This window comes from Podarcis raffonei, chromosome 6 (genome assembly GCF_027172205.1).
Source record: "Podarcis raffonei isolate rPodRaf1 chromosome 6, rPodRaf1.pri, whole genome shotgun sequence".
Taxonomy (NCBI): domain Eukaryota; kingdom Metazoa; phylum Chordata; class Lepidosauria; order Squamata; family Lacertidae; genus Podarcis; species Podarcis raffonei.
The window spans coordinates 8,830,734-8,856,401 of record NC_070607.1 but is presented as its reverse complement, the minus strand read 5'-3'; the positions used below and the strand labels follow the sequence as shown (position 1 = coordinate 8,856,401).

Sequence of the window (25,668 nt, the reverse complement as noted above, 5' to 3'; positions counted from 1 at the left end):
TGGCTCAGGACCGCAATACCTCAAGGACCACCACTTTCCATATGAAGCTACCCGGACCCTGAGATCATCTTCTGAGGCCCTTCTTCGTGTGCCTCTGATGTAAAAATTGGGGTTTAGCTTTTGCTGCCCAACTCCCCATTGGGCTCTGCACCTCCTAAGTTCATGATCGGTCAGAGAAGAATGGATGGAGGCAGGATCCAGTGGAAAGCAAGGCAGAAACTTCTTTTTCTGTTGCAACAGAGTTCGCTCCCCTCCTTGCAAGGAGGGCCAGATCCTGAACAAAAGTGTGCAGGAACCTTTATTTTTATTTATTTTAAAATAATTTTTATTGATTTTTACATGTATACTTCTTCTAACAATATATCTTGAACAATTTAAAGACTCTTGACATTGCCCAACTCCCTAAGCCAAAGACCACCCCATAAATCATCATATACTGTATACAGTATACATATTTATTAAATTTGTGTAGCGCCCTCCATCCGAAGAGCGCCCCCTGCAGGCCACAGCCCACTCTCCGCACTCGCCCCGTAAACTCCTGCTCTCTCTTTCCGCGGCCCTAGCGCTGGTTAGCGTCGGAGGGCCTCCGCCGCGCATGCGCATGCTCCCTGCCATGCGCAGTGAGCTTCGAGGCGCGAAGACGAGGAGTAGGGGAGAAGGGCGTGAAGGAAGGTGTCGGGAGGGCCCCCTGTTGCGCATGCGCCCGCCGTGGGCGCTCGCGCTTCCTGTCATGCGCAGTGAGCTCCGCTCCTCGCTTTGAGTGACAGGCGCGAGGAGGAGGAAGGGAGGAGGGTAAAGGGGCGCCGGGGAAGGAGTCCGGAGGGCTCTTGCCGCGCATGCGCCCGCGCCTCCTTGCCCATGCGCAGTGAGCTCCGCGCCTGGCTTTGAGCGAGAGGCGCGAAAGGGAAGCGGCGCTGAGGGCGATGGCTGCGCGGGCGGCGTCTGCGTCGCGTCTCCCGGCGGCCGTGGGGGCTCTCGGCGCCGCCTTGCCCGGGCCCCGCGTCCCCCCGGAGGCCTTCCGCCTCGCCAAGCTCGGCCGGCCCCATGCGGTGGGTGGAAGGCGCGCGGGCGGCCTGTCTGTGAGGGCGGGCGGCCTGGCGGGATCCCTCAGCCCCGCTCAGCCTCGCAAAACACCCCAGAAAAGCAGCAGGAACCTCGAAGCGGTTGGCAGGGGGGGAAATAGATAAGGTTTAAAAAAAACCGAGGCATAGGCATCGCCTCACAAAAAGTTTTAAGTTCCCCATGGCGTTTCCGAGCGCCCGGGGCCGAAGCGAGCGCCGCAGAAGGAAGGCGCCGGCCTGTTCTCAAGAGGCAGGGAGTTCCGCAGGGTGGCCCGTGGAGAAATAGGTGGGGGTTATTTCGAATCCCCGCGACGGGGTGAGCTCCTGTTGCTCGGTCCCTGCTCCTGCCAATCTAGCAGTTCAAAAGCACAAAGTGCAAGTAGATAAATAGGTACCGCTCCGGCGGGAAGGTAAACGGCGTTTCCGTGCGCTGCTCTGGTTTGCCAGAAGCGGCTTAGTCATGCTGGCCACATGACCCGGAAGCTGTACGCCGGCTCCCTCGGCCAGTAAAGCGAGATGAGCGCCGCAACCCCAGAGTCGTCTGTGACTGGACCTAATGGTCAGGGGTTCCTTTACATAAATGCAAAACATTGGTATTGATGGGAAGCATCTCCCTGGTGTGTGCGTGTATTTGTGTGTGTGTGGCGCTGTGGGTTAAACCACAGAGCCTAGGGCTTGCCGATCAGAAGGTTGGCGGTTCGAATCCCCGTGACGGGGTGAGCTCCCGTTGCTCAGTCCCTGCTCCTGCCAACCTAGCAGTTCAAAAGCACAAAGTGCAAGTAGATAAATAGGTACCGCTCCGGCGGGAAGGTAAAAGGCGTTTCCATGCGCTGCTCTGGTTTCGCCAGAAGCGGCTTATTCATGCTGGGCACATGACCTGGAAGCTGTACGCCCCCCCCCCCCGTTAGTGGGGACAGCAGAGCAGAAGCTGCATTCTTCAAGTTCCACTGCAATTTGTAATCCCAATTTCTCTTGACACGTTCCTTTTTGAAAAATGAAACCACCTAAAATTGACTAAAAGCACTGAGTGGTTTTCAGCTTAACTTTCACTTGGAGCAGACCCATGGAAATTAATAAGTTAATGCCATTGCTTTCAGTGGGTTTAAAACTGAAGTTGAGTACCACCCACTGTGGTATTCTCTGCTCCCTTCTGAGCCATCAGAGGGAAGCTTGGGTTTGGGTTTTTGTGTGTGTGTGTTTTGCGGAAGGGGGATTAGTGGATTCCTTTCACCCATTTGACTTGCATTGTAAACAATACAGCAAATCTTTTAGTGCTGTTGTCTTCCTTAAATAGACTGTAGTATTCTGGAAACTACTGTATTCTCTTCTGAAGCAATTCCAAGGTGGAGGATGGATGGAGCCTGCTGACACAGGTAGCAAATTACTATTAATCTGGGAACATAATAATTTTTGGCAAAAATTAGTGATAAGTGTATGCATAATACAGAGCTTTTCGTTTGTTTAATAGATATTTCCATTTTAAAAAAAAGTAGAACAGCCACATTAGGAAAGAGCCACAATTAGTAAAACAGGAGAGTAAAAATATCTCATAGCTATAACCAAGTCTGCAATCTCCTCAGCTGTTGCAATGTCTTGGGAAATTAAAGGCTTCTGGCCTGGCAACCAAAGGGCATTTACATGATCAACAGAAACTCCCTCAGGGAGAGTATTCCATGCTTTGAAAGCAACCAGTGAACTTGCTGTATAGAGGGGAAGGTTGCATTGCTGTTATTTGCATAGCCCACCTGCAGTGTGAATTTGTTCTGGAGCTTTGTTCCTCCAGGACACAGTTGATTTTGAAATTGTGGAAAGTGACAACTGCTGCCTTATCTGCCTTCCCTGTATAGGGAAGCTTTTTAATCTGCAATGTTTTTATGTATGTTGGAAGGCGCCCAGAGTGGCTGGGGCAACCCAGTTATTAAATGCGCAGAGTACTACTATTAATAATAATCATCATCACCTGCTTCCTAGGTACCCAAGTCAGATTCGTCAGGAGTGTAGCGTTGAGCCTTGGCTACAGAAGACCAGAATTTTATCAGCTTCCTCCTGATGGTTCAGAGGGAAGCAGAGAACTACTATTGGTATTTTCCTGGCTTCTATGCAGAATCAGCTTAATGGAGCAGTTACTGGCCCTAAATAGAGTGAAACTTTGGGATGAAGCAACTGTTTGCATGGTGAGTAATATTTTTGTTAGTAATTTTCAGGTATCCTTTTTTCTTTTCTTTTTTTACTAGGAACAAGATATTGGAGGGTGGGGCTGGACTTGAATGTGTATTGCAATTTTGTTGCTGTTGCTTGTTTCGTGAAAATGACAGTGCTGGTTTAAGAAAAGACTCTCATACAGTAGATGTGGTTCCCAATGCATTTTGAGGAATATATTTAATTCCTGGGTTCAGGAATAATCTGATGTATACCTTGTTGGATACATTACATTTTAGTCTGCTTAGGTGAGCTGAATTACGAAAGAGGTCTTGATCCATTTTTAACAAGAAGCATTAAGTATCAAAACTTTCCTGAAAGACATCAGGAAACATTAGTTGTGCACCGCAGTTGTTCTTTTCATTGTTGCATTTTCTGCAACTGTTGTCAATCTTCTCTTTGCATGCAATGTCAGTCCAGTAGTCCCTTCTGTGACTTTGGGGTCACATTGTAGTGGAGGAGCTGACAGGTACGGTATGTGTTTGTGCTCTGTCTGTCTTCTGTAATTAATCGAACTTTGGATTATTGGTAGGATAGATTTGCCAACAGACCGCCAGAGTAATGTTAAAGGAAACAGTTGTATTCATTGTGAACTGATACTGGATAAGTTAACTTATGCAAAAATCTAGTTTTATTAATAATTAGTATCCCACTATTTTTTAGAAACTTTATTCAGGACAGTCTGCCACTTAAAAATAAAACCAAAGTAGCAGCAGTTAAAAACATTACAGAATAAACATATTTAATTTCAAAGTCTACTTGGACTTTGTGGGAGCTGGGGCCAAGCACATTTCCGTTTGCCATGGGGAAGCAGGTCTGAAGAGGGGAGGCCGTGGACCAGATCTAGAGGTTTGGGGACCAGAGGTTCCCCACCCTTGTTTTAGAGGAAGCCCTCATGAGGCAGTTTACATAGGGGGGAGGATCATAAAACTGTAAAAATTTAGACACCAGAGACCAAAGCTGGAGCTTGTTGTATAGTAATGCCTGGTTTTAAATATACTACTGCTGTAGTAGCCTCAGAATTGAGTCATTAATATATCTCTTGGTTGCCTGCAAAATGGATTTCTTGAACTTTGCACCTTGTTCCACAACCCACTTCTGTAAGTGCTGCTTAAATTGCCAATAGGTGGCAGCACAGTTATAGTGGAAAGTCTTTTCAATAGGAAAATTGTTCCATTGAGCAACGTTTTACACTTGCAGCAATGCAGAGGCATCTTGAGCTTGCTTTTTCTTGCAGAACACATTTCCCCAGCTTGCTGGTTATGTTAAAAATGATTGAAATATAAATATTTGATGCTCCCCAAGATAGTGTAATTGTGCCACAGGTATGACTCCAGTGGGGCTCTTTGAGAATTTGCAGCATCATACAGAATCTACAGGCAATATGTTCTGCAACACAATGGGGTTTGGAGTAGCTAAGAGAACAAGGGCACAGGTCCTTCCTCAGTTTTACTGGTTCATTGCACCCTCAAGAACTCAGAATGATTTTTAAAAGGTTTGCAAAAGATTTATTAGCTTTTGTGCCAGCCTTGTTCATGTGATCACTGTGCTGGTGGGCAATTTAGCTGGCTTCCCCCCCTGCTCCTCGTCTCCCATCTCTGCCTGAGTCCAATAACTTAGTTGTCTTGATTGTGGACTTTATGGAGAGGACTTTCATATTTCCCGCTTCTTTAAATGGATTCAAAATGCTCCCTAGCAATATGGCTGCTGTGAGAATTGCTTTGCTTTGTTGTGATCACTATTCTCTGCCTTTTCTTCTGGGGTTTAGAAAGTTTTCTGAATCTCCTGAATCTTTTTATTTATTTATTTATTTATTGAAAACATTTTACTCCACTCTTGAGCAGAAAAAGGCTGCCGCTTGCAATGATCAAGAATAATAATTCATTTTCATTTCATTGGTTTCTTTCTTATATTCTAATTGTCTTTCCTGAGGGAAACCTAAAGCGGCTCACAGAAAACAGCAACTTGATTAACACAAAATATCAGAATGGAAGTCAGTATAGCAGAAAAACATATTTGCAATTATAAAGCATTATCGGTCGTGTGAAAGCATGAACTTACTTTCAATAAATCTATTAAATCCATAAGAATTAATTCTGCATCTGTGCCCAATGATGAGAGCTGCCTTGCATTTGTGGGGCTGCCTCGACCGCCTTAACACAAGCAGGCAGGCGCTGGAGGAGTGGCAGATTTGCCCTGTGCCTCATGGGGTTGGTGGATTTGCCCACCCAGCCTCGACAGAAAGAAGCAGAAGCTGTGTGTGGTGATGCTAATTGTCTCTGTGCCTGTGTGCATGCATGTGAAAGCATTCATGTGAAAGTAGGTGGGGGGCCACACCGACTGCTGGTTTGCACCCCCCAGAAGAGTTGCAGTGGCAGACTGTGGCTCTTTGATCCCAAAAGCTTAGCCATTCCTAGTCTAAAGATACACATATTGGGGGAAAGTATTTTTGTCAAGACTTTGTTCCTTTCTTCCAATTTTAGTGTGATACCCCTTTGAAAAGCCTGCAGGATGGAGAAAGCCTGGTTCCAAAATCTCATATGAAAAACCAAAGGGATGTCCGATACCTGCAGTGGTTAAATGGCCGTCTGCAGTTCCAGTGGCGAAAATGCCACACTGAACAGGAAGAACAATGCAAGCTCCTGAATAAGGTAATGATTTGGCTTGTAGATATTTCATCTTTCTGCATTAAGGTTAAAGTAAAACTAGTTTTGGGTTGTAGATGTTAACCCATCTAACGTTATTTTGCTGCAGACTACACTTCGCAGAAAAAAATAACAGCAAGCTGCCTTATTCAAATCCTGAAAATTTTTCTGTTTTTCTAATTTTGAAGACTATGGAGATCAAAACAGAATGAAAATTCATTCATAGTTTTCTTTAGAAATTGACATGCGTGCTCGTAATCTGTTAGCCTCAAGTGTACCAATAGTATTAATGTATTGATTATGTGATAGGTGGTGTGTGCATGTATACAGATAGATATAATTTCTAAACCCACATCTCTCTGTTCCAGGTACATTCATACACAATTGGTTCTCATACTGATCCTATTATTGGCCATTTCTCCATCACAGAAGCAGATGTTGTAAGGCAACCAGAGAATTACAAACAGGTAATCCTTTTGTGGCATAGTGCTATGTTAGAAACTATGGAGAATTCTATGAATCAATACGTATGCCAGAATTGGAGGACTAGATTTTCAGCCCTCAAGCCATAATCCACCAGAAATGGAAGACTTCCTAGCTCCGTGATTCCCCAAGTGGACTGGCTGGTCTCTTGATGTGCTGGGTGCCTAGATGCAGGCTGATGCCATTGGGCTGTGCCAGCACCTTGAGGCCTTCGCAAGAGAATTGTTACAAGTGCTTGTAATCCACCCTTCACTCAAAGGTCCCAGAGTGGGGAATACATCTCTGTTAAAACCAGAAGTTGATAATATAAACTAAAAAATGCACATCCGTATCATTAACAGTAAGCTTTAATAGTAACAGTTCGCAGTAAAATCCCATTAAGAAAGCTGAAAAGCAGCAAAAATGAGGCAGAAGCACTCTCAGTCCCCAGTGCACCGTAGCCCTCCGCAAAAGCCTGGACAAAGAGGTATGCCTTCGTCTGTCTCCAAAAGGAGAGCTGTGCCAAGCATAATGCACCTTAAAGAGGAGGTCATTGCATAAGCATGGAGACACCACAGAGAGAATCTTCCCATAGACACACACACACACACTGTGGACCTCACTTGACAGGGGAGCATGGAGAGCCAATTTGTGTGTTGTGTAGGTTGCATGCATTCCAAAGAGCATAGCACTCTCACATATGCCTGGATTCATAGGAAATTTCATTCTCTAAAGTATGTACACTTAGAAAGGTCAGATTGCAGCCTCTAACTTCCTTGAGGCACAGGAAATAGAGCTTTGGGCTCCTCCCCTTCATGCTAATAGATTCCAGTATCTTCTTCCATAGAATCCTTTTGATCAGCTAGCGAGGATCTACATCTATTTTGCTTCTAATTGGTGGTATTAAGCATTTGTTGGCTTTGACTTTCCTTTATCTTTGTCCCTATACCTGTCCCAAGTTTTTAAGTCCTTATTTGCTGATTGTCGCAGTCTACTCAGACCTTGCTGCCAGGATTTTGTTACGTTTTGGACTTCATAGCTTAATTTTCACTGCTCTTTGGACACAAAACAAGGAAAACAAAAACACCAGTGAGTGCTATCTACTACCTGAGGGTGGCTCTACGTTGGCTTGGCAGTAGAGAAATATCCAAGTGTTTGGGGCTAAGGAGGAAAAAAACAAAACATTTAAATAATTCACATACAGACATGTTTTTCAGAATCATCCAGCTAAAGCCTAAGTGGCCTTATGCAAATTCAAACCATGCCACTCTGGCATAAGTTACTTTGTTTATTTAAAGGATTTTGCTTCAATTTTCAGCTTACAAAGACCATAGGAAAAGGCAATCTCTGCCCTCTGGCTTACAGTTTTAACAGGAAAGGGGATGAGAATGGAATAGGTAAAAAACAAAGTCAGGGACCAGTTCTTAGTTACAAGGTTCTGCAGGCCATGTAGCACAGTGGGAGGCCTGCTTCTTCCTCTCCTTCTAGGAGCCTCAGTGGTGGCAGTCGGTAGCTGCAGGGAGCAGGGATCTCACCAGAAATCCAGGTGAGATACAGACATGATGGAAGGTCCCTGGCGGCAGCTGCTACTGCTTTTCCTCTTCAGTGTCGGCATAGCTTGGCATAATAGGGAGACGGACCTTTCTCAAAACTGTATCGCACTTCAGTTATAGTTTCTTTGAATAATTATACCACAGTTGAATGAAAAAGCCAGCATATTAGTATAAAAGGTAAAGGTACCCCTGACCGTTAGGTCCATTCACGGATAACTTGGGGGTTGCGCGCTCATCTCGCTCTATAGGCCGAGGGAGCCGGTGTTTGTCCGCAAACAGTTTTTCTGGGTCATGTGGCCAGCATGACTAAGCTGCTTCTGGCGAACCAGAGCATGGAAACGCCCTTTACCTTCCTGCCGGAGCAGTACCTATTTATCTACTTGCACTTAACTTGCTTTCGAACTACTAGGTAGGCAGGAGCTGGGACTGAACAAGGGAAACTCACCCCGTCGCGGGGAGTCGAACTGCCGACCTTCTGATCGGCAAGCCCTAGGTTTAGACCACTGCACCACCCGCATCCCCATATTAGTATAAAAGGTAAAGGGACCCCTGACCATTAGGTCCAGTCGTGGCCGACTCTGGGGTTGCAGGGCTCATCTCGCTTTATTGGCCGTGGGAGCTGGTGTACAGCTTCCAGGTCATGTGGCCAGCATGCGAACCAGAGCAGCGCACGGAAATGCCGTTTACCTTCCCGCCGGAGTGGTACCTATTTAACTACTTGCACTTTGACGTGCTTTCAAACTGCTAGGTTGGCATATTAGTATATCTTACTGCAAATAGCCCCTTTGCTTTTTGATGGTGATGATGATACAAATTACTTTGTGTTCTAGCTTCCCCTCAAAGGATAGACCTATTCAGTGTTTGTGTCTGCCGCTAGCCATCCTAAAAGTGTTAGCCTGCTTTTAGTGAAGCATATAATTCATTTTCATTGAGAACTATCATAAAGTGAGCAATCTGGTTCTGACAGATAAGGTGTAATTTTTTTTGGGGGGGGGGAGAGGAATGACAGGACGTTTCCAATTAAAATACAGCTATTTCACCAGCTGTCAGACTTCAGCACCTGCTTTTAAATGTAAAGAAATTGCCTTTCAAAGTTTCTCTTCAGCATAGTTTTATCTGTGGATATTTCCAGTCACTATTTTTGTATTTAATTTAAAACTATCATCCATCCATATTCCAAAGGCTCAGAATGACTTGCAACACTTTTAGTATTAACATAAACAGTTCAAACAGATTTGTATAATATATCAGAATGATGGTCACATCTTGAAATAACAAGTAATCTGGGTTGCTAATCTGAGAGGGTTCCAGGTAATCAGCTACTATGTAGGGATAGATCATAGATGTTCAAGCAGTTTGCCCAGAAATGCAAGTTCTCCTTCTCTGCCACGTAGTTTGTGTGATCACTGAAGGCAGCCCACCCCCTTTGCTTCTCTTCATGGTGCTCCCTGGCAGGTCACTGCTGCCTCTCCTTTTCTGTTTGCTGTTCTTTAGTCCCACGACCTGTCACTGCTCCTTTTCTTACCTGCTTCAGGTTTGCAAGGCAGTCACAATGGACAAAAATGCAAGCCTGAGCCAGGAGTGTCCTCAGGGAAGATGAATGTGCTTCATGCTTGACCTCTTGACAGGGTAGATGGCAGTTTCCTGGGATTGCCATTCAGTGGGTAATGAGACAAATGGGAAAACTGTCTGGCTTGCTGAGCAAATGATGAACATTGTGGTGACACTTTTGCCACGTGGCCAGTTGCAATACGCATTCATTCTCCTGAGATCACCGTGTGCAAATCATCCTATTCTGATGGTACTGTATTGCAATATTTTGTAATGTAACACAATTATTGTGCTGTAGAAATATTTGTAATAAGCTCCTATAGTGGTTTACAATTAAGATAACAAAACAACAACAAATACTGTATATAATATGAGCTGAAAGCAACAATGCAGCAATCAAAACAAACAAGGCTGAGCCGTTGTTAATTCTCAAAGGCCAACTGAAGCAACAATATTTTTACTTGTCTGCAAAAAAAGGTTGTTCCCTACAAATGAAATTCCATTTATTTAAAGCATTTTTACCATCCTCTTCAAACTAAAAAAAAAAGGCCCCCAGAATTACTAGTAGTGGAGATACTAGTAGTAAAACCATCTCTCCCCTCTGGCTCAGAGACTGAATCAAAAAAGGACTCAAAAGGTAAAGGGATTGGATGTTCTTTCAAGAAATAGCCTGTCATCCTGAGCTTCCTTGAAGTGACTGTGGTTTAGGGTGTGGCCTTGCTTGAATCTGCCGGTAATCTCATTGCACATTCTGCAGCAGTAAAGGTTCAGGGGAGTCCAAGTGACACACCTGCATGCCAGGGCAGAGGGTCCTGCTGTTCTTCCTCACATTGGTTCCAATTGCCTCTGGGAGGGGAAAGGCCCAGTCCACCAAAATGGACTGGCCTGTAGAAAAAGTGTTGTCCTTGCCCTTCCCATCGCCTCCACTAAGAATCTTTGGCAGGGCCTCATCTGCTGCTGCCCCAAGTTTGGTAGCCACTGAGACACCTGCATAAGAAGGCTGAAATATACCTTATCTCCACCACTGGCAGAATATGGCATCATCCTGGCTACAAGAGACAATGCTGTAATTTCTCTACTGGCAAATACAGATGATAGATGGATGGGTGGATGGATGGAAAAATAGATGATAGATAGCAAAGCTGAGATACCAAGGAATAGATTAATCTGCCCTTCACATTAGAACAAGTGTGATATTTGAGATCCAGAGTACCTGAAGCTCTGCTTGTGGGGGTGAATGCATCTGAGGTCCCCTGCAACATATTTCTTCAGGTATTATTTTTTTAGCTAGGCAATTAGTGCCCCACTGGGAAGCCCTGGCAGCGTTCCAGTAATGTTTAATAATGTTCAAGCTGGTCATTTCTACTTGGCGGCATTATTGCCTTGAGCTAAAATTTTCCCTTGGCCGTAATCTGTCACCTGTATGTGCCCTCAGTTGAAAATTTTCCACACCAGAAAGAGAATTAATAGAGCTGCAGTGCTATAGTTGCTGTCACCGTTTTAAAGGGAAGCTTCAGAAAAGAGTCATTGCTTGCCACGTTTTATTGGCCAAGCACGTGGAGTTATTGCTTCTTGAAAAATGATACTCTGACTTATCAAGGCCTTTATAAATTACTGGACTGTGTAGCAAGCATACTTTTTTTCTGATGATTACTGTATATGGTGCCCTCCCCCCCCCCAAAAAAATGGAAATCTGTGGATACCCTTTCCAGATATTTAACCTGTCCTGGGACTTGATGGTTAAGGGCAGATACTAAATTGAAATAATTATAATACGCTCCACTCTGAGAACACTTCAATGGACATGAAAAGGTGTTTCTGTGCAAAATTTTCTGTCTACTCTTGATTATTCTAGTTGGAAAGAAGCAGAACACTTTGCATAGCTTTAACCTACAAACTTGCCCCCCCCCCCGTACCTTCAGTATCTCTGTCTTTCCTTTGTCCCTGCATGATCTCCCAACGCTGACCTTGTAGCACGTGGAACAACAAGATTGTAAAACAGTTAAGGTAAAGGTAAAGGTACCCCTGCCCTGGTACCTACGGGCCAGTCATGTCCGACTCTGGGGTTGCGCGCCCATCTCGCTTAAGAGGCCGGGGGCCAGCGCTGTCCGAAGACACTTCCGGGTCACGTGGCCAGCGTGACAAGCTGCATCTGGCGAGCCAGCGCAGCACACGGAAACGCCGTTTACCTTCCCGCTAGTAAGCGGTCCCTATTTATCTACTTGCACCTGAGGGTGCTTTTGAACTGCTAGGTTGGCAGGTGCTGGGACTGAGCAACGGGAGCGCACCCCACTGCGGGGATTCGAACCGCCGACCTGACGATCGGCAAGTCCTAGGCACTGAGGTTTTACCCACAGCGCCACCCGTGTCCCTATTAAAAAAAGATGTCAAGGATTAATCACTTGATATATCAAGCACAGATTTAAAATGTGGGTGTTAATGGAAGGTAACTGATGCAAGCATTCAAAGAATTTCTGGTTGTCATATTCGTTCCTTTCTTAGGAGAACTGGAAAAGCAATATACAATATTGACAAACTTGAGTGATCGTTCAAACAAATTAGGAAGGATGTGTGGTCTTCCCCTCTATGCCTGTTGAGTTTTCCTAATCATTATTTGTTCAATTTTCTCACCCTGTCCCCAATCCCCGGACTTGATGCAGATTTCTTTTAGTCTTGCTACAGAGTTTTTTCTTAATAGATTCAGCAGCATTCTAACGAATGCATTAAAGCCAAAAATATTCAGATTCTGAATGGTCTGTGAGGCAAACTAGCAAAACCAGGCAAGTCCATAGCTGACATCTGTGGGGAGTCAAATGAGGGAGAAAGAAACTGCAGCCGGGCGCTGGAGGCAGTGGGACTCAGGAGTGACAGCAGTTTCGCCAGCGATATATTGCTGAGTGAAACCACCATCATGGTCTGCCTCTCATACCGACAGAGGGGGCAACAATTGGCGAGGCACCGGTACAGCTTGTTCCTCCCACCGATGCCCCAGGTCCCTCTGGCTTGCATGAGAGCATGGGGATTGCTCAGCTGAGGAGGCAAGCACACAGCCAGGCAGAGGGAGCCTCTCCCATCTTCCTGGCTGGCTGCTTGTTTGCCACCGTGGGAGCCAGCGGGATGGGCAGCTGGTCTTTTTCCTCCAGAGCGATACACCGGGAGGAAAGAGATTGGATTGCACCTCCCAGCTGAACAGTCCTGATGCTTCTCGGGCTCATGTGCAAGCCGGAGAAGGATGGGGCTGCTCAGCTGGAAAGTGTGAAGCTGCTTCCTGGTGTGATGAGGCCTCAGCGATTTCACCTCCATGCCTAGCAGTGCTGTGGTGGGAAGCAGTGTTTTGAACATCACAGTAGATCACCAGATCACAATGTTTGCCTGGCGATACATTGCAATGTTGAAAATCTGACATCGCCCGGTCCTAGTGTGAGGGACACCTCATGAAGAAGTGCCCAAAATTTCTCCTCCTGTGTAAAATCGCTAGTTACTAAATCTGAGTAAGGCAGTGTACCTCATTAGAATAGTAATGTAATGTACCTCATTAGAATAGCCTCTTTTATAGTGCAGATCTATTAGTAAATACAGTGGTACCTCAGGTTCCATATGCTTCAGGTTACATACGCTTCAGGTTACAGACTCTGCTAACCCAGAAATAATACCTTGGGTTAAGAACTTTGCTTCAGGATGAGAACAGAAATCACGCAGCAACGGCGGCAGCAGCAGGAGGCCCCATTAGCTAAAGTGGTGCTTCAGGTTAAGAACAGTTTCAGGTTAAGAACGGACCTCCGGAACGAATTAAGTACTTAACCCCGAGGTACCACTGTACCCTATTTCAGGTTTTGGCAATTCATAGTTTAGCATAATTTTATTTGTGTTCTGGTCAATTTTTAAAAGCTTGTTGAATGTTAACTAAAATCCTTTCCCCCCCTTCATTGTAATACACTGAACTAACATAATGCATTGAGGCTGCATGCTAAATATTATATTTGTAGTCTTTGGAATTTTTATTTTGCATTTATATAGTGATTTACAGTGTTCACATGTAAACTATGACAGTCATTATTACAACCACCTTTTAAGGTATGTATGTTTAAACCACGCCTTTGGGTGGCTGAGGCAGAGAAATATGGGCTAACCTCAGACCACAGGTACATTTGTGGCTGAGATAAGTTTTGAAACAAACTTTGTTGCCACTATAATATGGAGGGAGAGTGAGGAACAGGAATTCGGGGGCAGCTGGGAAACCTCAGATGTACAGCCCTACAGAGACTCCTTTCTAGCTCCAGAAACCTACATCAGCAGTTTGCTTTTGTCGACAGATGGCTGCCAGAAGGCATCCTTGCCATTTTGCTTTGATGACTCCAACATAGTATATTTTGATTTCAGTAAAGCCTTTGACAAGATTCCTCATAATATTCTTTTTGGCAAGCTGCTAATATGTGGGCTAGATAATACTGTTATTAGCTGGATTTGTAGCTGGTTGATCAATCATACCAAAAAAAGTGCCAAGCAACAGTTCCTCATCAACCTGGCCAGGAGTGGCTTGTGGGAACTACACGGCTCAACTTCTTTGTAAATGATTTGGACAAAGGAATAAACCATCATATTTTTTGCAGATGGCATCAAGCTGGGTGGGTTAGCTAGTGAATCAGAAGACAGGAACTGAATCCAATATGGTCTTGAGAGGGTGGAGAACTGGGCCAAACAAAATTAATTCTCTCAGAGATATATAAACTTTTAGGCAGAAAGAATCAGATGCACAACTGGCTCAACAACAATAGAACGCAAACTAACCAGCTCTGTGATGCAGCAAAAAAAAAGGCTAATGCAGTTCTCTGCTGCATCCACAGAAGTGCAGCGTCCAGATCACAAGAAGCCCAATTGTTCTGTTGGGCTTGGTCAGACCTTACTTGGAGTACTGTGTCCATTTCTGAGAACCACAGTTTAAGAACATTGGCAAATACCCAGTGGAGGGTGGCAGATGGTGGGTGGCATGAAGTCCAAGTGCTAGGAGGAAAGGATAAAGGAGTTGAGCAGTTTTGTCATGTGTGGCTCCAGACAGTCGGGCCCAAAAGCAGCAGCTTCCAGTTACAAAACAGGATTTCATTTAAACAGCAGGATGAGCTTCTTTCGCGTATGAGTTGTTTGACAGCAGAATAGACTGCCTTGGAAACGGCTAGGCTCTGTTTTGCTAGCCATTTTTAAGCAGAGGGCAGGATGTCCTCCTCCTAGGGATGCTGTAGGTGTAGATGTCCTGCATTTGCAGGACTGGGTGGCCTTAGAAGCCCCTTCCAGCTTTATTCTTATTTGCCTTGGAATGCAACTTTACTTTCAACAAAGCTAGGACTGTCACTGACTTTGGTTTTATCTTGGATACAATGAGGCCCAGCGTGCTTCGGAATAAGAGCTGAGATTGCCAATGAAAATTGAAATGAAACAGATGACTAGGAGGGCAGTGGAGGGGCTGGGTGCAGCCGCAAAATGAGGATGGCATGTGTTGCTTTGAGAAGATTCCCCAAGAGCTGCTCCTCCAACTTTCCCCCATGTTGCAGCTGATCATTTGACAGTAAGATAAGGCGTTTCATTGTTAGTTGTATATATTATATATGGACCCTCCGGATACGAACTTAAATTGTCCCGGGGGTCCATACTTACCCGAAAAGTCCATATCCGGAGGTGCCGCTTCTGCACGCAGCGTGATGGAGCGCTTCTGCACATGTGTACATGGCAAAACCCAGAAGTATACACTTCCGGGTTTGCCATGTTCGTAACTTGAAATTACGTTACCCAAAGGTAACGTAATCTGAGGTACCACTGTATCTGTATTGTTCAGTTAGATATGTGAAGTCCCGGAGAGATAAAACTGGTGGGTTTCTCCCCCTCCCCCCCAAAGACTTCTTTCCGTTTTTCCAACAGCAAAGGAAATTTTGGAGGACACTGAAAAGGACACTCCTGTGAAATATGTTCCCTTTGGAAGGAATGAAATGCTTTTGGAAACATTCAAAATGTCTACTGTGAAATTTTTTATGCAAGGCAGTTTTCAGCATTAGAGAACGGTAATTCCTGTGTGTTCTATGGATCAGGGCTGGCTAACCTTTCTGGCCCAGGTGCCAACACTCTGGGGCTGCATCCCAGCAGTGGGTATCGCTGACATACACAAATGACACAGGGACGCAGCTGCCATGCAAACCAGCCGAGGTGGGGGTGCGTTCTCCCCACTCCTCAAACACCTGGGGAGGGTGTGATTTGTATCCCCCTGCCTGCTCCACTGCTATGTCTTCTTCCCCTTTCTGCTGCAGCTGGTGACATCAGTGGGGGCTTGAGGGACCGCACTGGGACCCTCTGGTTGTTGACTGTGAGAACAGGACGTTGGGCTAGATAGGCCATTGGCATGTTGGCTGTTCTTACCTTCCTCCACTTCTGCATTAGGCGGATGTGATCTACCCCCCCAATATACGTGAAGAATTGTAAAGTGCTACATAAATGCAAGGGACGCGGGTGGTGCTGTGGGTTAAACCACAGAGCCTAGGACTTGCTGAACAGAAGGTCGGTGGTTCGAATCCCCGTGACGGGGTGAGCTCCTGTTGCTCGGTCCCAGCTCCTGCCAACCTAGCAGTTCAAAAGCACATCAAAGTGCAAGTAGATAAATAGGTACCGCTCCGGCGGGAAGGTAAACGGCGTTTCCGTGCGCTGCTCTGGTTCGCCAGAAGCGGCTTAGTCATGCTTGCCACATGACCCGGAAGCTGTATGCCGGCTCCCTCGGCCAGTAAAATGAGATGAGCGCTGCAACCCCAGAGCCGGCCACGACTGGACCTAATGGTCAGGGGTCCCTTTACATAAATGCAAAACATTGGTATTGATGGGAAGCAATTTTTAAAAATCTGGCTTCAAAACCTTGGTGGTTGGTGTGCAGAATTTGGATCGATCTGTTACAGAATCCTATCTGATCTGTGCTGAGTGGCTGTATTACTTTCATTCTCATAGCAATAGTGAAAAAGTTTCCTCCCCCCCCCTTTCATGCAGTTGTTGCAGTTGGTTGAATCGAATAGCTCTCGACTGGAAGCCTTTCTCAAGTGGAAGCTCCTGGAACCAGTCTACTGGCATTGGATGGTATGATTAAATACTTGAGGGACAAGTTGTGTATTGTTTTTCTGGGGGTGGGGAAAATGTTACACAGGTATATATTCCTGGCCTTTTGTTCCAGCTGGTCATAGCCAGCAAGAGTTCCTGCTTAAAAGGTGGAGAAGATTATCATTATGAATAAAAACCTCATTAAAAGCTAGGCAATGTACAATGCTTGCTTTAGATCTAAGACAGTATTTGTGGTGGGAGCTTATGTTGAGGCCTGTGACAGTGCATGGGCTGCCCTCTTTGCTGATGAGAATGTCAAAGCAGTAATGTAAACTTGCTCCACTCCAAAACATTCTCTGGCTCATTCGGCACCATGCCTGCTCTCCTTCCCTGCTATGAGAAACGTAACTCTCAAATTAGGAGATCTTGCTTCAAACCACATGTATTCCATATTTTTTGTGGACTTACGAGTACCAGTGAAAGTGCTTCCTAAGAACTCCCTGTGTTGCTTAATTGCATCTCAGTTGCAATGCTGGACTTCGGAGGACAGGAGCAAAGTGCCATGCCATAAATCTGCAGTAATTGTAAATGAAAGAAATGTCTGTTCTTCTCCTTTTGTACTTTTAAAAATATGACAGTATAAACGTTGCTGTAAACAAAATGCCTTCATTACAAACTGCAGGGCACTAAATTTTGTGAGCCACTAGAATTGCAGTCAGGTAGCATTGTGGAATTGCAGATTTCCCTGGACAGTGTTGAATGATTTTAAGAATCAATAAAATCCTCTTTGCATCTGATGAAGGCTTCAAGAGCAAGTACATATATAATATAACCATTCAGCACATTTACAGCTGCTGAAAATATTCCTTAAAGACAATGAGTTGACAGAATGAGTATTTGGATTCTGTTCCCATATAGCAAAGAGGTTAGGAATCTTTCTGTAAAGTAGTTCAAAACCCACAAATGCATTTGCACTGACTTGCATAGGAGCCAATAACACTTTTGCACACCGACTTGATCACTGGTGAAATTGTGCAACGTTTCCAGATATTCAGATGCAACAACAGCAAATAGCTCTTACGCTAAGGTTACTACCTGGATTTGGAAAGCATTTTGAAGTCTTAAAGAGGGTGGTTTGTTTTGTTTTGTTTTTTAAAGGGACTAGCTCTACATAGAGGCAAGCACCCACTTTCTAGATTCCAGACCTGGAGCTCTTCCAGCTCTGCTCGAATCTTTTAAATATTTGCAGTAAATTCAGGTAGACAAGCTCTATAGCAAGCAGCTGTTTTTGCAATATGTTAATGTGATGGGATGGTGAGCTGCTTGTGCGTAAAATCCTAGTCCCTCAGAGTTTGGCTAAGTCCACAAACCTCTGTCTGTGACGGAGCTCCTTAAGCATGGCTCCATCAGTCGCTCGTTGAATCGGACAGTGGGCGTTTACGGAACTTCTTCCAGCATAAAAGCTCCTTAACGGAAACGTGTCTTCTGGACTCTCGGCGTGACAGTTTCCGGCGAGGAGTGGGTGTCCCTACAGGAGGTCCTGAAACCTCCCCACTGTTCTCGCTTGAAGTGTCTCTGAGCCCTCCCTCCGACTCACTTTCCCTTGGAACTCCACTTCTCCCCCTGCTGGTCCCCTCCTCAGCTGAATGGTCTCTCTCACCCTCCGTGAGCCCTTTCACCTCCTGCGTCTCAGATGGCAGTTCCCTGACATCCACCTCCCCTCCAGGGCCCCCTTCACCCCCTTCCCTCCCCTCCTCTGCGGGAGGCGAGGGAGCAAAACCCCTGAAGGAACCTCCCTCATCTTCCGAAGTTTCGAACACTTCCCTCCACCTGTTGCTGTTTCCGGTTTCCAAGTACTCCTCCTCATCGGAGTCTGTTCCTTCTTCCAACTCCGATTCCCTGAATCCTTCCAGTTCCTCCTCATCGTCGGTGGTGCCAAAGTACTCCCTCCGGAACCTCGCTACTGGCTGAGGTTTCCTGGGGAACCTTTGGTGGAACGTTTCGATCAAGATCTCGTCACGGACCTCCTCTGCCATCACCCAGGTGTTTTCCGACTCCGGTTCCCCTTCCCACGCGACCAAATACTCCACCTGATTACCCTTCCACCTGGAGTCGATGATTTCCGCCACATGGTTGCTGCTTTCCCTTTCTTCTATGGCTGGCCCCCGTGTGGATACCCCTTCACCTTCCCCCCTATATGGTGACAGTAATGACCTGTGGAATACTGGGTGCAGTTTCATGTGGTTCGGTAACCGGAGTCTGAAAGCCACTGGGTTGACCTGTTGGATGACCTCAAATGGTCCCAATCTTTTGGGTCTCAATTTCTTGCAACCCCCCTTGAACGGCAACCCTTGGGTTGATAGCCAGACCTGACTCCCCACCCTAATGGTTTCACCTTCCCTTCTGCTCTTGTCTGCCTGCCTCTTATATTCTTCTTTGGCCCTTTCTAAGTTGAGTTGGAGTTGACGATGGATCGCTTCCATTTCTTCTACAAAATGTTCAGCGGCCGGGACACTCCATCTCTCCCCTCCTCCCCCTGGAAACGCCCTGGGGTGGCACCCATAATTAGCCAAAAAGGGGCTCATCCCGGTGGACACATTCTCTGCATTATTGTAAGCAAATTCCGCTAGCGCCAACTTTTCGACCCAATCGTTCTCTCTGTCATTGACATAACACCTCAGGTATTGTTGGAGGATACCGTTTGCCCTCTCCGCCTGCCCATTGGTCTCAGGGTGCCTGGCAGTCGAAAAGTTGACCTCTACGTGCAACAAGCTCATAAGTTTCCTCCAGAATCTGGACGTGAACTGTTTCCCTCTGTCGGAGACCACCCTCAAGGGGGCGCCATGCAGCCTAAAAATATGTTCTACAAACAATTTCGCTGTCTCTTCCGCCGTGACTGCATGTGAGCAAGCTACAAAGTGACCCATCTTAGTTAACAGGTCTACTACGACTAGTATGGCGGTTTTCCCCTGGGATTTAGGCAGATCAGTCATAAAATCTATCGATACCGCCTCCCACGGTCGTTCTGGTGTGGGTAACGGTTCTAATAACCCCGCTGGTGCCCGCCTTTCTCCTTTGGCTCTCTGGCATTGGTCACACCTTCTCACATACTCCCGTACATCCTCCCTCACCTTGGGCCACCAAAACTCCCTGGTCACCAACCACATGGTCTTGTGTTGCCCAAAATGCCCCGCTGTGGGATTGTCGTGCAGCTGTTTGAGTACTCTCCCCCTCAATTCCCCTTCGGGTATATATAGTGCCCCTTTGTAATACAATGCCCCGTTTCTTTCTTCAAAACCTCCGGGGTCTTCTCCCTCTCTCCTTAAACCTCTGAGCTTATCCTGGGCGTATTCATCATTTACCGTTCCCTCTACCAGTTCTCTTTGCCCCACCCAGGCCGCCCCACACACCCAGTGGTCCTCTGGGATAATATGTCTCTCTTCAGGCGCTCCCTCCCCCTCCAAATATTCAGGTTTGCGAGAGAGAGCGTCCGCTCTGATGTTTTCTGGACCTGGCACATAGCAGATTTCAAAATGGAATTTGGAGAACTCCTGGGCCCATCTCACTTGTCGTTGGTTGAGCACTCGTGCGGTTCTCCAATACTCCAAATTCTTGTGGTCCGTACACACTTGCACCTTATGCTGTGCGCCAATTAGTAAGTGTCTCCATCTCCGGAACGCTTCGTGAATGGCGAGTAGTTCTCGGTCATATACGGTGTAGTTCCTCTCGGATTTGTTCAGCTTACGCGAAAAGAAGGCACACGGTCTCCATTCCGACTTATTGCTCCCTGGCTGAAGCAGCACCGCCCCCACCGCCCGGTCTGAGGCATCAGTTTCCACTCTCATGGGTTTTTGTAAATCCACATGCAGGAGCTGTTCTTCCGAAGCGAATGCCCTTTTCAATTCCTCAAATACTTGCTCCGCCTCCGCCGTCCAAACGAATTTCTTCTTGCTGCTTAGACAGTCCGTGATGGGAGCCGTTAAGTGGGCAAAGTTCTTGATGAATTTACGGTAAAAGTTCCCAAACCCTAAGAACCTTTGCACATCCTTTTTCGTTTTCGGTGTCTTCCATTCCAGCACCGCCTGGACCTTGCCTGGATCCATGGCTAATCCCTTGTCTGATAAGCGGTACCCCAGGAATTCCACCTCCTTGGTGTGAAACTGACACTTCTCCAATTTCACCCACAGCTGGTTTGCTTGCAGCTGGCTCAGCACTTCCCTGACATCCTTTACATGCTGCTCCTCATTCTCTGAATATATCAGCACGTCATCGAGGAAGGCCACGCAATTCTTGTAGAGCAAAGGTCCCAGGACATGGTTCATGAGCGATTGAAAACAGGCGGAGCCTGATTGCAATCCGAATGGCATAACTAAATATTCAAAAGCCCCCAAAGGGGTGAACATGGTGGTTTTCCATTCATCCCCTTTCTTTATTCGTATCAGGTTGTATGCCCCTCTCAGGTCCAGTTTCGTGAATATCTTTCCCTTCCTCACCCTGGTCAAAATGTCATCAATCCTGGGCATGGGGAAAGTCACTGGTTCTGACACGGCATTTAGCCGCCGGTAGTCCACTACAAGCCTGGGTTTATCCGTGTGTTTTTTGTCCACAAAAAACACTGGGCTCCCCCCCACCGCTCTGGACTCTCTGATGAAGCCCCTCTTCAGGTTTTTATCAATAAACTCCCTTAACTCCTGCATTTCCCTGTCTGACATGGCGTACAGCTTGCCCACGGGGAGCTGGGCCCCAGGGACCAGGTTAATTTGGCAGTCAAAGTCTCTATGCGGTGGTAGTTTATCTGCTTCCCTTTCGCTGAAGACCTTGCTCAGGTCAGCGTATTGTTTGGGCACCTTCCCTTTGTCCGCCACTTCCGTCCCTGCTAGAAAGGCTTTTGCCCCTTCTGGCACCTTTCCCTCTCTGCAGTGTTCCAGGCAATGTGCTGACCCAAAGGAGACCACTCTCTGATGCCAGCCCACTAGCGGGTCATGCAACGCTAGCCAGCTCATTCCCAAAATGACGGGAGCCCCTCCCAGGGTGGCCACATTGAACGCTATCCTTTCGGTGTGCCTGGCCACCCTCATAACCATTGGGACGGTCTGTAGGCTAACTTCTCCTCCCAACAGCTCCCTCCCATCGATCGTGGTCACCTGCAGGGGGTTGCTTAAAGGGAGTGTCTGTATCTGGTGTTCAGCTGCAAACTCCTTACTCATAAAATTACAGGAGCTGCCTGAGTCCAACAGCGCCTTTGTCTTTAGTGGGTATCCGTTTGCCAGCTCTAGCAACACCTCTATTACTAGGGCTGGTCTTGGAGGTTCCGGAGTGGGCACTTTTACTGCTCCTTGGCCTGGCTGCAGTGCCCTGACGGTGGCAGCCAGACGTTGGCTTTTACTGGCTCCTGGACTCCCTCCTCCTTCCCCCCAACAGCTCCCGCCATCCCTTGCCATTCCTTTCTTTGCGGGCAGACTCTGGCAAAGTGACCTGGCTGCTGGCAGAGATAACATTTCTTGGCGCTCTTTCCCTCCTTCTTCCTCCCTTCACTGGGATTTGAAACCGCGCGCGCGCGCTGTTCCAACTTCCATCGGCTCTCCTGGCGGGAAACTTGGCTCTGGAATCTCTGGAATGCGGAAATCCCTCCAACGCTCTCCTTTCCCCTCCCGCTTCTCCAAGGCTCTTGCCTCCTGGCGCGCTCCAATGGTCAGCGCTGATTTGGTCAGCTGGTCCATAGACTCCGCCCTGGGCGCCCGGGAAAGTTCGTCTTTCACCGCCGAAGAAAGCCCCTCTTCAAAGAGCATTTGAATGGGTTCCGCCGATAGGTCCCATCCCAATTTATGTATCAACATTGTAAACTCAGTCCAGTACTCACGAACCGATCGGCTCCCCTGTTTGCAAGCCATCAATTGTCTGCGCACCAGTCCCTGTTCAATCTCGCTGGAAAACATCAAATCCATGGCGCGAAAAAACTTCCTCGTGTCCTTCAGCATTTCACTATTCCCTGCCATCAGGGGTCTAACCCAGTCTCTCGCCCCCCCTTCGAGATGGCCAATCACAAACGCCACTCGCGATGCCTCGTCGGGAAAGTCGTTAAACTGCAGTTCGAGAGCATACTGCATCTCTGTCCTAAAGGCTTGGTAGTTCCTGGGGTCCCCCCCAAACTTCTGCACCAATCCTGGCATCTTTCTTGCTAGTGTAGCGCCTTTTGCCTTTTCTGCATCCTGCGCCCTCCTTTCTTCTAGCCTCGCCGTTTGCAGTGCTAGCTGGACTTCCAACACCCTGTACCTTTCTTCCAGGCTTGGACCCTCTCCAGCTCCTCCTGCTCCCCCGGCTCCGGCTGGGTTGCTCATGATGCCTCTCTGCACAAGCTGCTTTCAGGGACTGTCCGATTGCTGTGATGGGATGGTGAGCTGCTTGTGCGTAAAATCCTAGTCCCTCAGAGTTTGGCTAAGTCCACAAACCTCTGTCTGTGACGGAGCTCCTTAAGCATGGCTCCATCAGTCGCTCGTTGAATCGGACAGTGGGCGTTTACGGAACTTCTTCCAGCATAAAAGCTCCTTAACGGAAACGCGTCTTCTGGACTCTCGGCGTGACAGTTTCCGGCGAGGAGTGGGTGTCCCTACAGGAGGTCCTGAAACCTCCCCACTGTTCTCGCTTGAAGTGTCTCTGAGCCCTCCCTCCGACTCACTTTCCCATGGAACTCCACTTCTCCCCCTGCTGGTTCCCTCCTCAGCTGAATGGTCTTTCTCACCCTCCGTGAGCCCTTTCACCTCCTGCGTCTCAGATGGCAGTTCCCTGACAGTTAATCAGCAATATAATCCCTTAATGCAGAAATGATGTAATATTCTAAGGTTTTTCTCCCTCTTTTTAAATTTAGCAAGGTTAGGAATTTTAATTTTGGGCAATTCTTTTTAAAGTGATGTGTCTGTGTTTCCTTCCAACACAGCCATTAACAAAAGGATCAGAAGGCGGTGTGGTTTTAGTGGTTGTGACAGAGATTTAAGAAGTCTTGCATCTGCTTTTCTTGCAAAGTCTCTCCCGACACTCACAGTTTTTTGCTCTTATGAGGTACCAGTTTCCATTTGCAAGTGCCTAAAGAAATCCTTTTGCTAGGAATAAGCAACTTTTCTGTATTCTCTGAGAATAGAATTATGTTGCTCAAGAACTGCATACCATTTCACAAACAGAGGTTGGATATAAAGTTAACCTGGCTTGTTTATCTGTTGCACCAGTCTCTAGACAAATGTGGCAAGAAGTTCCTCATTAAGAAAAATTAATACAACTCCTTCCACCTTCCAGGAGACCCTTTTCAGTCCTGAAACAGAAGACGCAAAACCCCACAACACGTTTAACAAGGACACTATTTTGCCAGGTGCTGATCTGTATTGTTATGGCATTAAGAGAACAATTCAAGAACTGGACAGATACAGGAAAGATCTGTTGACTCTATATGATGGGCTGGGTGAGCTTATAGCCTACAGGAAACTGAGCTGCTGTGGAACGGTAAGGGTTGATTTGGGGGCCTGTTAGAAATCTAGACAGATTGATATCATAAAACTAGACTGATTGATTTCAGAACTCTGTATTTATGTTTTTAGCCTGTTAATAGAAATCGTAACAATATGCCTGGGGTCCTGTTTATAAAGACAACAAGGGTTTCAATGAGCTCTGTTAATTAACTAAGACTGACAAAATAAAACTCTATTCTCTCATTGCTCTTTAAGAGCACATATTATCAGCTGAGTTGTCCTTTCCTCTTCGCAGGTCCGAGCAAGAGAGCAGCTAGGAGAGAGCGAGTTTTGCACGGCTGTCAAAAAAACACAAGACGTCGTGGAGCTGAAGCTGTCTGATCTGAAATGCCACAGTAGTGGCAATAGAATTGGTGCAATGCATGGACCATACAGACTTGTATTTAAAGGCAAGTGTTTAAAGACCAGCAAAACAGTCAGGTCAGCAAAACCCCAGAAATCCATCGCAGAAGGTGCAACAGCAACAGATGTGATCAGGGATCTGAGAAAAAAAGAAGCAAGGCTGAAGGTAGAGCTGAAGCGGAGACAGGAAGAAGGCAGGCAGAAGGTTTATGAAGCTGCCCAAGGACTTGGCCAGGTGCTTTGCATCCCACCCATGAAAAGAGCACAAACCAAAGATGCCAACTGAACGTAGAAGTTGGTGCTGTTCATTAGCTTTGAAGGGACAGTCTTGGGCCTTCCATGAGGCTGTTGTCCATGCCTGCTCCTATCTTCCAGGAGCAACTATGTTGTCTATGATTACTGTGATTTTGTGCATCTTGGGTTTTGCTGTAGAATGAGTGTGTGTGTGTGTGTGTGTGTGTTAGAGAGAGAGAGAGAGAATAAAATCAATATTACATTTTTAAATATAGATATATGTGGTTTTTCAAATTACAGTTTTACAATCACATATCCAGCATAAATACAAGATTCCAAAGAATCTCCTGGACTTCCCTCATCCCCTTTGTGGATCTTCTTGTTAGTCATTTCCTCCTACAACTTTTATAATAATCCAAATCTTTTACAGCTCCATTACATCCAAAACTCACCATTAAACTACAATTATTCCAATCCTACTAACAATTTTAACTGCTTACAATGGTTTTTATTATAAATTTTCCCCATTCTTTATTTAAATTTTGGTCTTCCTGATTTCTGATTCTTCCGGTCATTTTTGCCATTTTGGCATAATCCATCAACTTAATCTTAAGCAGAAAATTAATATTACATTTAATTAACTACTTAATTGATATAATGACTGAATTAATGTTAGCAGCGGTCTGCAGGCAGGAGTTACAAGACTCCCTCCCCAATCCCTTTACTTTCTCGTGTGTGTATCTGTCAGTCAGTGCTCGGTTTCAGTGGAGATAAAGCAGTCCTCAACCAGGCAGAGAGCACTAAATTGCCATGCTAAATATACAGACAAGAGGTGTTAGTTGTAAAAAAAGGGGGTGTAACATAAGCAGCTTTGCTTAAACTAATGTAAAGTTTTGTTGTCGTTTAGTCGTGTCCGACTCTTTGTGACCCCATGGACCAGAGTACACCAGGCGCTCCTGCCTTCCACTGCCTCTCGCAGTTTGGTCAAACTCATGCTGGTAGCTTCAAGAACACTGTCCATCCATCTTGTCCTTTGTCG

General features: G+C 46.3%; 1 protein-coding gene across 3 annotated transcripts; it reads left to right on the top strand.

Moving 5' to 3' along the window:
• Positions 1-870: 870 nt before the first annotated feature.
• TEDC1 (tubulin epsilon and delta complex 1) lies at positions 871-24,903 on the top strand. 3 transcript variants are annotated; one of them, XM_053391347.1, is made up of 8 exons: positions 872-1,049; positions 2,356-2,434; positions 3,033-3,235; positions 5,744-5,911; positions 6,274-6,372; positions 16,489-16,575; positions 23,824-24,027; positions 24,249-24,560. In XM_053391347.1, exons 1-8 carry the CDS (start codon positions 924-926, stop codon positions 24,372-24,374), a joined length of 1,092 nt encoding a protein of 363 aa, XP_053247322.1. In that variant the 5' UTR covers positions 872-923; the 3' UTR covers positions 24,375-24,560. The 3 variants fall into 3 exon arrangements, with proteins under 3 accessions (XP_053247321.1, XP_053247322.1, XP_053247320.1); XM_053391345.1 differs by having other exon boundaries at positions 873-1,049; positions 24,289-24,903; XM_053391346.1 differs by lacking the exon at positions 6,274-6,372 and having other exon boundaries at positions 871-1,049; positions 24,289-24,903.
• The last annotated feature ends 765 nt before the right edge of the window (positions 24,904-25,668 follow it).

What these genes read in the sequence shown, in the direction of transcription:
- TEDC1 (XM_053391345.1), top strand. Translation starts at nt 924, where the DNA reads ATGGCTGCGCGGGCGGCGTCTGCGTCGCGTCTCCCGGCGGCCGTGGGG. An exon ending in ATGAAGCAACTGTTTGCATG is followed by an intron (nt 3,236 to 5,743) that starts GTGAGTAATATT and finishes TTCCAATTTTAG; the next exon opens with TGTGATACCCCTTTGAAAAG. An exon ending in AACTGAGCTGCTGTGGAACG is followed by an intron (nt 24,028 to 24,288) that starts GTAAGGGTTGAT and finishes TCCTCTTCGCAG; the next exon opens with GTCCGAGCAAGAGAGCAGCT.